Source organism: Pyrus communis, chromosome 4 (assembly GCF_041283825.1).
Source record: "Pyrus communis isolate YQ-2024b chromosome 4, ASM4128382v1, whole genome shotgun sequence".
NCBI lineage: Eukaryota > Viridiplantae > Streptophyta > Magnoliopsida > Rosales > Rosaceae > Pyrus > Pyrus communis.
This window is the reverse complement of record NC_142568.1, coordinates 14,562,357-14,575,977: the sequence shown is the minus strand read 5'-3', so window position 1 is coordinate 14,575,977 and position 13,621 is coordinate 14,562,357. Positions and strand designations below refer to the sequence as shown.

At 36.0% G+C, this 13,621-nt stretch overlaps 1 protein-coding gene across 2 annotated transcripts; it reads left to right on the top strand.

Moving 5' to 3' along the window:
- The first annotated feature begins 6,233 nt into the window (after positions 1–6,233).
- On the top strand, positions 6,234–9,745 carry LOC137722891 (nuclear transcription factor Y subunit B-8). Of its 2 annotated transcripts, XM_088692573.1 has the most exons (7): positions 6,234–6,444; positions 6,560–6,794; positions 6,899–7,028; positions 7,511–7,516; positions 7,625–7,699; positions 7,840–7,890; positions 9,307–9,745. In XM_088692573.1, the coding sequence occupies exons 2-7, from the start codon at positions 6,571–6,573 to the stop codon at positions 9,343–9,345; spliced, it is 525 nt and encodes a 174-aa protein (XP_088548699.1). In that variant the 5' UTR covers positions 6,234–6,444; positions 6,560–6,570; the 3' UTR covers positions 9,346–9,745. The 2 variants fall into 2 exon arrangements, with proteins under 2 accessions (XP_088548699.1, XP_068318104.1); XM_068462003.2 differs by lacking the exons at positions 7,511–7,516; positions 7,625–7,699; positions 7,840–7,890; positions 9,307–9,745 and having other exon boundaries at positions 6,238–6,444; positions 6,564–6,794; positions 6,899–7,373.
- Positions 9,746–13,621: the final 3,876 nt, after the last annotated feature.

Below are 13,621 nucleotides of genomic sequence, written 5' to 3'. Positions count from 1 at the left end.
AACACATGTCAGTTCATCCCCGACAAAGCCTAAGATCACTTGTCACATGAAGCTTTTCATGGTGATCCAGCCTAGACGGCCTTTGAATAAATCACAAGTCCGATTCAAGATCAACTGTCCACCACCCTTGAATCAAATTCAACTCCAGATAAAATAAGTAAATTAATACCTTTGGAGGAAATCTAGCAGAAAGCCCTCCGACCCAGTTCAAGAACAAGCTTGTGGAAAGTTAACAGCAAGTAAAACACCTTATTCGGCAACTATCACTGCTAAGAGACTAAAGCAGCAGGATCAATGATCAGCCTAAAGAATTTGAAATCAGGGGGAGATACTCATCAAGGGGGAGCATCCAAAAATAGATCAAGATTTTAACGAGGCAACTAATGTTAATATGTGGGCATCCAAGTAGGAGTGTTGAAAATAATAGTGGGTAATGAATGTCCACATAGAAACTGAAGACATTGGGTAGATTTTCGATGCCCATAAAAATTAATCTTGACTTAGGAGATGAAGGAAGATCATATTGTCAAAAATGTGTGCTTGGAGTTGCTCTATAAATAGAGCACTCCGTATGCTTTCAATACAGAGTAGAGAGAAAAAGAGGAGGGAAGATAAAGAAAAAGAGGAAGAGGAGAGGAGAGAATAAATAAAGTTATCTTTGTAGTCCTATTATTCCAAATTATAATGAAAGCACCACAGCTGCCCGATGACTTACTCCAGTCACACTGTTTGTAGATGAAACTCGTAAATTTTGTGTCTTGTTTTATTTATTCCACTGCACACACACCGTCGATTTTACAACATTTATGTAATTTACGAAGTCAATTAGCTTTATCAGAAGCTTTTAAAGGAACTTTAACTAAAAGTTTCCGGTACTGTTCACTTTAACGAAAAACCACATTTTTACATTAAAAAGTCAATTATGGTATTATTCACTTTACCTTTTATTTTGTCTTTATCGTTAAAACTCAAAGTTTTTGAACATTTTTTATTAATTTTCCTAACTTTTAATCCTTGTGAGTGACACATGTAAATATTTTTTTTCCAATCATTGTGCAAGAAAGTCGTCTTAATATCAAGTTGAGCCAACCCAAAGTCGTATTGCACATCCAAAGTCAATGCCTTCTTTTTTAGCGTAACTTTTGCTACCAACCTAGTTTTGAATCTTACAGAAGATTCCAACTTCTTGGCATAAATCCATTTGCACCCATTTTTCTTCCCATTTGGTAACTAAACCGGATTCCAAAGTTTTATTTTTATGAAGAGATTTCATTTTCTCGCTCGTAGCCACTGTTCTAAAAATTCATTCCTAGCGTCCTAAGTCATGCCTAAGTGCTAGGCGATAGTCACCATATCGATTAATCTCTAGGTGTTTGAAAGTTAAGAAATGGAACCTACTTAGGCGCTTGCCCAGACCCGCCTAGCCTGCCCAGACCTGCCTAGGCGCCCATTTAGCCTGTCCAAACTCATTTAGGTCGCAATTCTCACGTAGACAAAAAATATATAACTTTCATTTTGTATTTTATTTTTCAATAAATTGTAAGAGACTTGTTGAATACTAAGATGAACACACATTATATGCTTGTTCCCCAATGGAATTATGTTTTTTTTTTAACAAACAATATTATATATACTAAGGGGGGGGATGAGCTTAGCCTCACAATGGGTTAGCAATAATGTGGTTCAAATTCGACTTTAGCGAGAATCGAACCTAAGACCTCTAACTTACAAGTGAAAAGGAATACCACTAGATCGTAGTACTAAGTGGCAGTGCAATTATGTATTTCTTAAGTATAAGCAAACATTTTTTTGTACGATATATAGTAAATTTTCTTAAATTCGCCTAGTCCGCCTAGGCTCCAGCTTGTCCCCTAACGTCTTTTAAAACATTGACGGTCGCTTATTCAAATCTTCATTCTTTAACCTTCTAATTTATGCTTTGTAAGTAAACAAAATGTCATCTTCAATATTTGAAAGTCCAAACCAGGAAGAGTAGAGGAAGAAAATGTAGTGAGAAATAGAGGTGAGAAATAGAAGATGACGGCTAGACCTGAATCCTAGGCCCAATTTGAAGCTGGTACCATGTAAAATTATGTATCCTTATTTTAATGTGGGTAAGGGTACAATATAATAGGGATAAGACAAGCCCTATTAAGGTAGGATGCAAATACCAGTTACAAATATATGATTGACAATAATTACAGAGAAGAATTTAGAGTCAAACATCAAACGAAATCCTAGCTATTCTTAGGGATTCTACTTTAACTTATCAAGAAGGCTTTAAAATATAACTTTCTTTCCATGACATGAAAATAAGCAAGACAACCAAATATATGTAATTAGTCATAATTTCTCAAGCTAAGTATGATTCATGCGCTCTGTCCCGTTTCTGTTGCGGTGTCTCCCTAACCATTGAGTGCCTGTTGAGAATGAGTCCCACACTGATAGGATAAGTGATCTTGCATGGGCTTATAAGTAGTTGGGTTACTCCCATATTGCTAATTGACTTTATGATGGAGCCCAACTTTCTTCATAGTATCATATTAGGTTGTCCCATGTATGACGCCAAACGGTCACACGCACTGCACATCACCTTGTTGTGTAGTCAACATGTTAGGCTTGAAAATTCACTACACATGAAAGGCGTGTTGAGAAAGTCCTGCATTGATGAGAGGAGAGACCTTGCATGAGGTACTCCTCATGTTGCCAATTGATTTTACGGTGAAACCCAACTTTCTTCAATGTGTCACAATACCCTAATTTTGACAAAACTTCAAAAATGGATCAGACTTACTCTCTACCATTTTCTTATATGAGATTCTTGATTTATTATTATCACTTTGAGTTTCAATCATTTTCTTCCGCTTCAATAATTTGTCCGAGACATTTTTATGCTTCATAATGTACACACATACTCTTCTAGATTCTAGAGAAGTCATCAGCGAAGAAGACAAAATAATGGTTCCTCCCAAACATGCATTATCGGAAGGACTACACACATCAGTGTAAACATAATATATAATACCTTAGATACGATGAATTGCAACCAAACTTTACTTAGTTTTGTTTTCCCAACACGCAATGTGCATACATAATGTGTACCTGTCTTATTGGATTATAAGATATCAACTCACATAATCCAACGACGAGAAACATTGTTTAGGATAACATGTATGAAGAGATTCTCTTTAACCTATATGCTCGAGAAGACTACCATTTTGAAATTACCACAATTCATATGTATGTAAAGTTATTCATGGACCAATTACCTAGAATACATCTAGTAATTCTACTATGGTGATCTTGCCTTTGTGATTAATTAATGGACTAATCATTGTATCACTTTAAGCAATTCAGTAATATTGATTCTTTTGAAGGCTTACATCCAACAATGGTGAGTGACGATCCGATTATCACGCAACCTAGCTCGCTAGTTAGGGTCAGGAGTTTCTCTTGAAGCCAGGGAGTGGTTTCAACCGGATTTCCTTCCGGGGTTGAAGTATCAGGAATACAAATTTGGAGGTCAAAACTTAAGTTTGATGAGTGATTCCACGAACAATCTCCAGGTCCTTTATTCGCTTTTCCATATCAACAATGTTTGAACAGTTCTCTGCCTAGAAGCCTTCGAAATCTTTTGGAGATCATCAACAGGTACGCTGATATTCTTCAGGGCTTCCCAAATCTGGTCCATGGTGGTTGCGTTTTCTAAAAGCTAGTTGCTTTCGTCTTAGGCGGTAGCGTTATTGTTAGTGGACATGTTGAGCATTCAGTTATGGTGAGAACAGTAATCTGGTTGTCAATGAAAGCACCACCAATTAGAATTAAATTTCCGTACCAAAAAATCATACAAAGACAAAAGTATGTCTTCCACAATATATTGTGGTTCATCATAACAAAAAGTCATTGAAAATATCTTCCACAAAATAAACAAATAATCTAGTTTCCCACAAAATAAAATCAATTCCCTGTGCTTCATCATTTCTTTTCCAACTTCTTCCACCATATACTTTAGTTCAATTAAAGACAAAATTGTAAGGCATATATGCATTCAGACCGGTATAAATTGATATAAAAATATAAAAAATCAAATTCAAATAAGATTAAGACTCTAACTCATGATCAAAGACATGTTGACACTGGAAAAAAAAAACAAGGGTTTGCATTAGGATTTCTAAACTAAATACTTAAGAAATTAGGCGCGACTTCACCTTCACCTCTTCTCTTAGCCATTGACATGGTTTTACAAGTATAGTTCACTCTTCGACAGCGTTCAAGTTTTTTTTTTGCTGTGAAATCTAATTTTAGTTGAACCGTAAGTCATACTAGATGTCCACATCATGGGATGTAATTTGGATTGAAATGACCAATTTGACCCCTCTATGTGATAGTCACGTGAGTTTATTTAGCGGAAAACTAACATAAGTTTAGATTTGGCCCTCAATTGCTAACAATGCTCAACACGAGGTTTTAATTAACAACATTTTCACCATGAGGGTCACATTGAAAATGTCGTGTCACCACAAGGACTAGGAAAAATATTTGGCCTAATCTAAGGTACCAATGTGGTACCAGCATAAAATCTTAGAGCTCAAGCAGTAGACAAGATAGCAAGGTATATGTTAACATGTGAACCTTAGGTGGGTGTTTTTATAATAGTAGGGAGAGAGTCCTTAGGATATTGAATCCACATTAAAATGGGAGAATTATGGAGGATATCTAGCATAAGATATTGCTTCTTTTTAAGATTATCTAGAAAAAGTCCTAGGTTTTGTTTGGTTCCTATGTTTGGATTGGACAGTCACAAGGTTTAATGTATGTTGAGTGAAATCTCCACTTCCAAATTTGTTTAAGTTGAAGGTAGATAGATTATTCATTAAGGAAATCCATCTCTCTCAAGCCTAATATACATTAACAATTTCGTACAAACAAACGCTCTAGGGCTTGTGTTTGGTGTCTATGGTTAGATTGGATACTAATTGGATTTAATGCATGTTGAATGAGAAATCAATTACAACTTCCCAATTTGTCAAAGTTGAAGAAGATGGGTTTATCATGATGGAGACTCTAGGACTTTGTTTATTGTCTATTGTTTAATTGGATACTCGCTAGATTCAACGATTGTTGAATGAGAAATGGATGGCAACTTCGAAATTTGTCTAAGTCGAAGGTAGCAGATAGATTTATCATGAAGAAATCTATCTTGTTCCTTACGTATATTAATGATTTCGAACAACAAACACTCTAGGATATTGTTTGGTGTAATGGCTAAATTGGAATTTTTTTTTTTTTTTTTTTGGGTCAAACAATAGACTTTGTTAGATTAGACATCGATGGACAAGTCGACAAACAACATAAGACTTTCTTTGATGTTTTTAGTTGGATTGGATACTTACCAAATTTAATGCATGTCGAATGAGGAATGAATGCCAACCTCTAAATTTGTCTAAATTAGGGTACATAGATGTGATGCAAATAACCTTTTTCTCTCATTTTTAACAACCATTAACAATTTCGAACCAACGAATACATAATCATTGTTTGTTTTCTATGATCAGATTGCTCTCACTCATTCACTAGATTCAATGTATAAGTTTGAGGGAGGAATTAAATGTCAACTTCTAGATTTGTCTAATTTAAAAGTAGAAAACTTATTAGTAATGGAAGAAATCATTTCTTAATCACACCATTTTTGTAAGAATTGAAGAGATTAGTTTCCTTCATAGTTAATCCATTTTATACATTTAATTTGAACAAAATTTGGAAGCTGTCATTCATTCTTTTTTCAACATGCTTTGAACCTACACTGTTATCTAATCCAATTCTTACACGAGTTGAAAATGTTCGAAAAAATGACAATATTCATTAAAACAATTTCAATAGTACAACTTGTACACGAACCCAACTTAACGGGCAAAAACAACAAATTGAAAGAAGGATTAAATTAAAACGGACAAAATCCGTACAAACAACTAAAAATCCTACAAAGACTAAAATCTTGTTATTAAATATTTATAAAATCTTTTACCTAACCTCTACATGCCGACGTTGTCCTAAAAATCTTCAACTACCGCAGTAAATGTCATGGTGAAAAAATGGTAACTAGGACCTACCACCGCGATTTTGTCGGTTGGATAATTACAGGGCCACACAAATGATGATTTCAACAGGGAGTTCCTACGACGTCGTTTAGCGCCCACCTGAAAGTCCAAAACCACGTGGTCTAATCGTTATGACTACACCGCGCCACAACCGTACCCGCAGCAGAACACGGAATCGCTCCCTCCTCCTTCTCTCTCTCCTCCGCAAATATAAAAAGGAAAAACCAACGGTGCTGATAAGCATCACTCTCTCATCCCAGTCGTCTCCTCTCTCCTTTCTTTTCCAGCGTCCGATCTAAAATCTTCCCTGCAATCACCATCTCTCGCGCCAAATAAAATCAAACGGGTTTTCTCTTGCTCCTTCATCCCTCTCTCTCTTAATTATGGCGGGTTTAGGGTTTCTGATTTTTTCGATTTCGGTTCCGTTATGTGATTTCTGTGCTGTTTTGGATGTAATTAAGCTAGGGTCTCAATGGCGGAAGCTCCCGTGAGTCCAGGCGGCGGCAGCCACGAGAGCGGCGGCGACGGGAGCGGGAGCCCGCGCTCGAACGTTCGGGAGCAGGACCGGTATCTTCCAATCGCCAACATCAGCCGTATCATGAAGAAGGCGCTTCCTGCGAACGGCAAAATCGCAAAGGATGCCAAGGAAACCGTCCAGGAATGCGTTTCTGAGTTCATCAGCTTCATCACCTCCGAGTACGACGTCGTTTTGTAATTTTTGTTCGTAAATTGTCATTTTTATTTTTGAAAAATTTATCTGTCGGTTTTGTTTTGATGTGTGGGGGTGGAATTATGTGCAGGGCGAGTGACAAGTGCCAGAGAGAGAAGAGGAAGACGATCAACGGTGATGATTTGCTCTGGGCAATGGCAACGTTAGGCTTTGAGGATTATATCGACCCCCTCAAGGTTTACCTCACCAAATACAGAGAGGTATAACTCCGTTTGCTAAGTTGTTGCGCCAGACTTGTTTGGTTGCTGAGAAAATTTAGCCGCAAATGAAATGAAGAGAAAAATATTGATCTCATTAGTTTGTCGTATTTTTTGAATTACCTGTATTCAATTAATCTCAGAATTTGGGATTTTGTTGCGAAACAAAACGGAGGGTTTTCTTATCTCATTTGTTGTAGGTTCAAATTTGGTAAATTCATTAGTAACATCATTTCATTTTGATTTTGTCGCGAAACAAAACCGAGTGTTTTCTGATCTCATTTGTTGTTGGTTCGAATTCGGTAATTCATTAGTAACATTTCATTTTGATTTTTTTTGCTAAGCGAAGCGAGTGTTTTCTTATCTCATTTGTTGTCGATTCGAATTTGGTAAATTTGTTAGTAACATTTCATTTTGGGGTTTGACTAATACACTGTTGGTTTTGGTTTCAATGGTTGTCTTCTGGCTCGACTGGGATGTTTCAGGTGGAGGTGAGTTAAACTTAGGACTGTCATTTTCTATTTATGCAGCCGTTTTAATAATTTGTACCGTTTGCATCTTTTTTGCTTGTAATCAGATTTCTGTGTGTGGGGTAACAGGGTGATTCCAAGGGCTCGGGGAAGGGTGGAGATTCATCTTCCAAGAAAGATGCTCAGCCAAGTCCAAATCCTCAGGTTGAATATGGTTTAATCTTATTGATGAAGCGATGGTCTTTTTTGTTTTGTGGGTATAAAGTGTGCTTACTTCTATCAGGGGATTGTAATTTATATGGAAGTTTGTCTTGTTCTTATGGTGGCAATTTTTCTTATGGTAGATTGCTCGCCAAGGTTCTTTCTCCCAAGGAGGGAATTACTCAAATTCTCAAGTAATATCTTGCTCTTTATTTCTCCATACCTATCTGTTTTTCAGAATTTTTTTCTCTTTTAATCAAGTTTCTTTAATACTTATCGGTGTTCAAATAATAGACGGTTGTCCTTTTATCGCCAATATATTTTCGTATATGTTATTATCATTTCCATCTATATATAAGCAATACATTTATGATATTTTCCTTTGCAGAGTTCTCTTTTATTGAGGGCTACCGCAAATAACCTTATTTGATGGAAACCTTGTAGGCCCCAACTCCGATTGTATTTTGAGATCCAAACCGAGTTTTTTAGGTATTTCCTTGAACAACATCCTTGCATAAAATTTGACAAGTCCGAAACCATTAAGAGATCTAGTTGTACCCAAGAAAATGATATTTCAAGAAAACACTAATGACAATCATTTAATTAAGTCGGTAAATGCGAGGATGAACTTTGAGGGAAGACCTAAACACTGATGGTTTGGATCCTTGAAACACAATGAGGAGTGGGCCCTCCAAGTGTGTGGTATGATGGAACCCTCAATTAAAGCTCCCTATTCCTTTACATGTTTTGAGCATGATTTGTGCAAGGCCAAATGATGGTTCTTCAGGAAGAATCATTGACAATTTTTTTCCACATCATGATTTAATCTTATTCCTGGCTTTGGTTGATTGGGTTATTTTCACTTCGGTTAAAGATACAGAGTTGCAATTTTACGTAATAATTGTGCCTGTCATTGATAGAATTGCAAATATATGCTGGATGATCATTTGCTTGTGGAAAATGGATAACCTTGTCTCTATGCAAAATAAAGTGAAAGCTGCACTCCTACACTTAAACATGCATGGTTTTAGTGATATGTTTCTGGTAATTGCTTATATACATTAATTTGGCTTGACATGAAACAGTGGTGTAATTTTGGCCACCCTGAACGTCTGTTGAAAGTTTCTGCAGAGTTTGTAGCTGCTGCTATGTTTTTCTTTTCACTCAATGCATGCTAGGTAGGTGTGTGCTTTCCAATAGTTAAGGCTAGTGCTATAATATATACATTTGGCTGGGGAGATAATGAGATGTGGGCAAGCCACTATGAGCACTGTATTGTGTTTTAGTTCCGCTTCGAGCTTTCCAATAGTTGAGTCTAGCTTCAATAATGTTAAATTTTGGGTAGGGAGAACATGAGACGAATGTCATACCAGCTGTGCGGCAAAGTTACTGATGAAAGATTCTTAAATCTTCAGATGACATTTCTGCCTTCGTCTGTTGGCTTGTGTTCCAATTCTATTGTACATGATTATTGCTTTTCATTTATCTTTGGTATCGAGAATCGCTTTATGAAAGAAACTATAGAATTGTTATTGCTGGTGGTGAGTATGTTGGTTTTGTGGTTTTTGAACTCAGGATGATCTGATTTAACGAATGATTTATCGTCACAGAACCAATACAAGATAGCTCCTAAGCAAGGGTCAGAGTAGATCAAGTCTTCTTCAATCGACGCAATAAATCAGCTGCCCTTTAGTGTCCAGAACAAACAGCGACAAATAGCGCGTTAAATTATCTGTTGTGAAAGTTATAATGCGAGGGCAGTATTAGCGATTTCGTTTGTTTACAGTAGTGCTTTCTTTTCTGTATGGTTCGTATGTTAAGGAGTTTATTTGAGTTGAATTTCTAGTATTTTAAATCTCGGGAGGATCTGTATTCTTCTGATTTAGACTTTATCATGGCAATGTGCCTATTACGGAAGAATAACTTACATCGCACGGAACGCCGTTGTGGTGCTGACCCGTGCCATGGTCGTCCTCCTCCTATATAACAGGCCTCCAAATATTTGGCTTCTTACTTGTAAGGAGTCATCTTTGCAGGCAAATTACAGAACATGTGTAGAAAATATTCTTGTTATCTTAACGATTTACTGTTGCATTGCAAATGTGTCTGGATTGTATTCACTGGCAACAAAGAATGGCTCTGCATAAGCCAAGCAAATGTTGTCATAAGATTCTCTTAGACTTTATGGTCTAAGAAAAGTGAAGTCACTTGCCTTTCAATTTCATTCAACAGTTGAGAAGAAAGTACAATAACAAAAGTTGCTGTTTACATTAAGATCGAATTGTAACGGTTGTAATTTTTTTGATAAGATTGAACGTTGGGCGGTCATAATTTTTCTGAACTACCGAATCTAGGCGAATGGGACTGTACAATACGTTAATCTTCTTTGTAAGATGACATTTCACGTCTTATCTCAAGTCTCCATTCAATCCCTAAAAATAGCAGTATCGTGCACTGGAAGGAAGGAAAAAGAATCCGTAAGAGAGAAAAAATTCAAAAGGGGAGGGTCGAATGTGTTTGTGGGCGGAGGTCCACGTCGACATGTTGCTTTTTGTGCGCCCAAATCCAACGTCAAAGATTCGGGTTTTGCGTTTTGCGTGTGGTGCACGAATAATGAAAAATGTTTGAAAATTTTGAGTAGTTTTAATGATAAGGACAAAATAAAAGGTAAAGTGAATAATACATAATTGATTTTTAGTGTAAAAATATAATTTGAATAGTATCGCAAACTTTTCGTTAAAACTCCCTTTATTTATCTGAAAGCGCAACTAGAAACATCGCTTTCTAAAAACATTGCCAACTAATTTTTAAATGAGGCATTGCTTTTTTCATGTCAGGTCATGCTTAATATTATTGGTCCGTGGCTTTCAATCAAAACGTAATAAACATTTTGGCAAATTTGTCAAAAGGACCAACCTAACGATTCGGTCTATTATTATTCCCATTGGTCCAAGTTGGGTTAGTTTTCCTTTTCCATGTTTGTTCAATCATAAGGATCACAAAAATTCAGTTATTTAGGGTCAATTTGGGATTGATGAGCTTTTAGAAAAAAAAACCAATTTTGCTGTGTTTTAAGAATAATCAGTTGTAAAATAAAACAGTTGAGTGTTTGATAAACTATATTTTTAAAAGTGTTGTGAGTTTGAAAAACAGTGTAAAAAACATTTGGTAAAATTTAACGTAAAAATGATATAATTGTGTATAATGACAAAAATAGACTGGGAAGTTGGGGTGATGGTGATGACAATGGTGGCAAGAGCAGTGGTGGTGATGGTGGCGACAGTGGTGATGGCAGCGACAAAGGTGGGCGTACGGTGGTGGTGCCAATAGTGGGTGTGGTGGTTGGGGTGTAGAGGTAATAATGGTGGTGAGACGACAATACCTATGATAGTGGCAGGTGTTGTGGCAGTGGCAGCGACCTTGGTTATGGTGGTGGTACTGGCGGTGGCGAAAACGATGGTGGTGGTGGTGGTGACAGTAATAGTGGTTTCAATGGTGGTGGTAATAGCAGTGGTGTAATGGTAGGCGGTAACAATTACTTTGTGCTCCAAGAGATAAAATGAGTGTAGAAAGTTAAACAATGTCATTTTAAAAACTAAAGAAGGTATTACAGGAATTTGAAATATTCATTAAAAACTCAACTCTGCTTTTTATTAAATTAACTTTTAAAAGCAACCTTTTAAAAGTTGCTTTTCTGGAGGCCAATGTTTTTAAAATAAGTAGGCCATTTTGTTTTTACCAAAAACTTGTTTATTTTTTAACTTTAAAGTGAAGCAGTTTTTGGTGAAATAACAAACGGGGCTGTATTTATGCCTTAATTCAAGCTGTGCTTTTGTATTATGCATAAAATTCACTTTATATTTTGTTTTTTTTTTTTTTGTATTTTTTGGAAATTAGGAATATCATTCCAGGGCAAAGAAGCCAAACAGGTACACAAAAGCCTACCTAGAAGCAAACACCATGAAAGACAGACCAAGATGAAAGCAGTGAAAGGGGATACATCCAGAAAACACTTCAACCAAGTGAAAGTGTCACCCCAATCACCACCACAAAAAAATTAATGTGGACACGGAAGACCATCATTGTTCAAAACATGTACCAACGAAGATGGGGGCATATCGACCCAAACATAATCACTCATCTCCGTAAAACCAACTGACACAAAAACATCCGCCGCCATATTGGGTAATCTTGGCACCCAAGACTAGCGACATTTTTGAAAAGCCCCACTCAGCTGTTTGACCCTTGCCAAGATAGGGTAAGCCTCCTAACTACCATTTTAAAGAGAATCACTGAGACAAGAGATAGCTTTGAGAGAGTCTGATTCAAGAATGACAGAGCTAACACCCAAAGAGACACCCAATTCACACCCACGAAGTAGTGCCAAATCTTCAGCCCCTGCAACATTAGGAGCCATGATAGAGTACCTCGTTGCTGCCAAAAACCTACCCCCCCCCCCCCCCCGCGCCCCCTTGCCCACATCACCACCCCAATGAAACCCAACTTAGTCACCTTGGACCAACTAGCATCAACATTAATTTTTGAATATGAATTTCATTTTCCATCCCCTAGTAGCAGACACGAGCAATTATTTTCTCATGAATTCATTTTCTTATACCAAACTTAGTGTAAGAAGTGAGAAATAAATTGGTATCAAACTAATTATTTATACAATTCAAATTTTAAAACTTTTAACTTACACTATGTTTGGAGGAAGAAATTTAATATTACTAATTTACTAAGAAATTTTAAATGACAGAAATTGAAATGACGAGATTGTATTATCTAGAATTTATGAATTTTCTTGTTTGGTTAATCTAAAAGAACAATGGAATTCAATACTGAATTTGTTATTTATAACTTTCAATCATAAAAATTGGTAAATGACACATATTTACATGAAATTTAAACTTGGTCATTTGAGATCCCGAGTTCCAAGTTGTTTTTTCACACGGAAATTCTGACTTTTATCCGAACTCCAAATTTATCTCCATCATCCAAACTTAATGTTAGTGAAAAAAGGTAGTATGCTTTATTCTCCGGAACTTTGCTTTACACTAATAAGGAGGAGATAATAACTTGTTGTCTAAATAATACAAAGTTTAATATAAAATATTTTCTAGATTCGAAAAATTCTTAATCCATCTCTGCTTAAAATTTATAATTTTACACAATTACTCTACGTTAAATATTAATTACAGCAAGATTTACAATTTTTATTCTAGTGCGAGCATTTATATATATATATATATATATATATGAAGAGACTTAGCATTGGAATTGGGGTTTAATCGAAGGGCACTCGTAAGGCGGTGTCACTGAAGCTAATGAATCTCAATAATCGGAGGGTCCAGATCCATCCTCATCATAATCAAGAAGAGGGTCCCGGGCGCGTCATCCCAATGCGACTCGTGTAAACAATAGTCAATGGCTAACTGGCAGCCTTAGAATTCTAATTAATAAACGAATTTGGGGTATGCAAAAGCATTCCAAATATTCTTGGGGAGATTATCTTTCCAACATATTTTTATCCCTTAAAGATCTCTAATTTATCATTTGAAATGTACTAACAATTAAAAAGTGCAATTCTTATTAAGAACATAACTAATTCAAAAAAAAAGAAAAAAACTAAATAATCATAATATTTTTTGAGTATTTTTGGATATTTCTATTTTATATGAAAAAGATGCGTTCCAAGTAGTGCTAATTTATAATAAGAAGTTTTAACGAAAAACCTACGGTACTGTTCAATTTAACGAAAAACCATATTTTTACACTAAAATATCAATTATGGTACTATTCTTTTTACTCTTTATTTTGTTCTTATCATTAAAACTCAGAGTTTTCAAATTTTTTTCATTAGTTTTCCTTTTATAATATGAGGTTACATATGATGTGACTCTACCTCAATTATTTTCTTCCCTT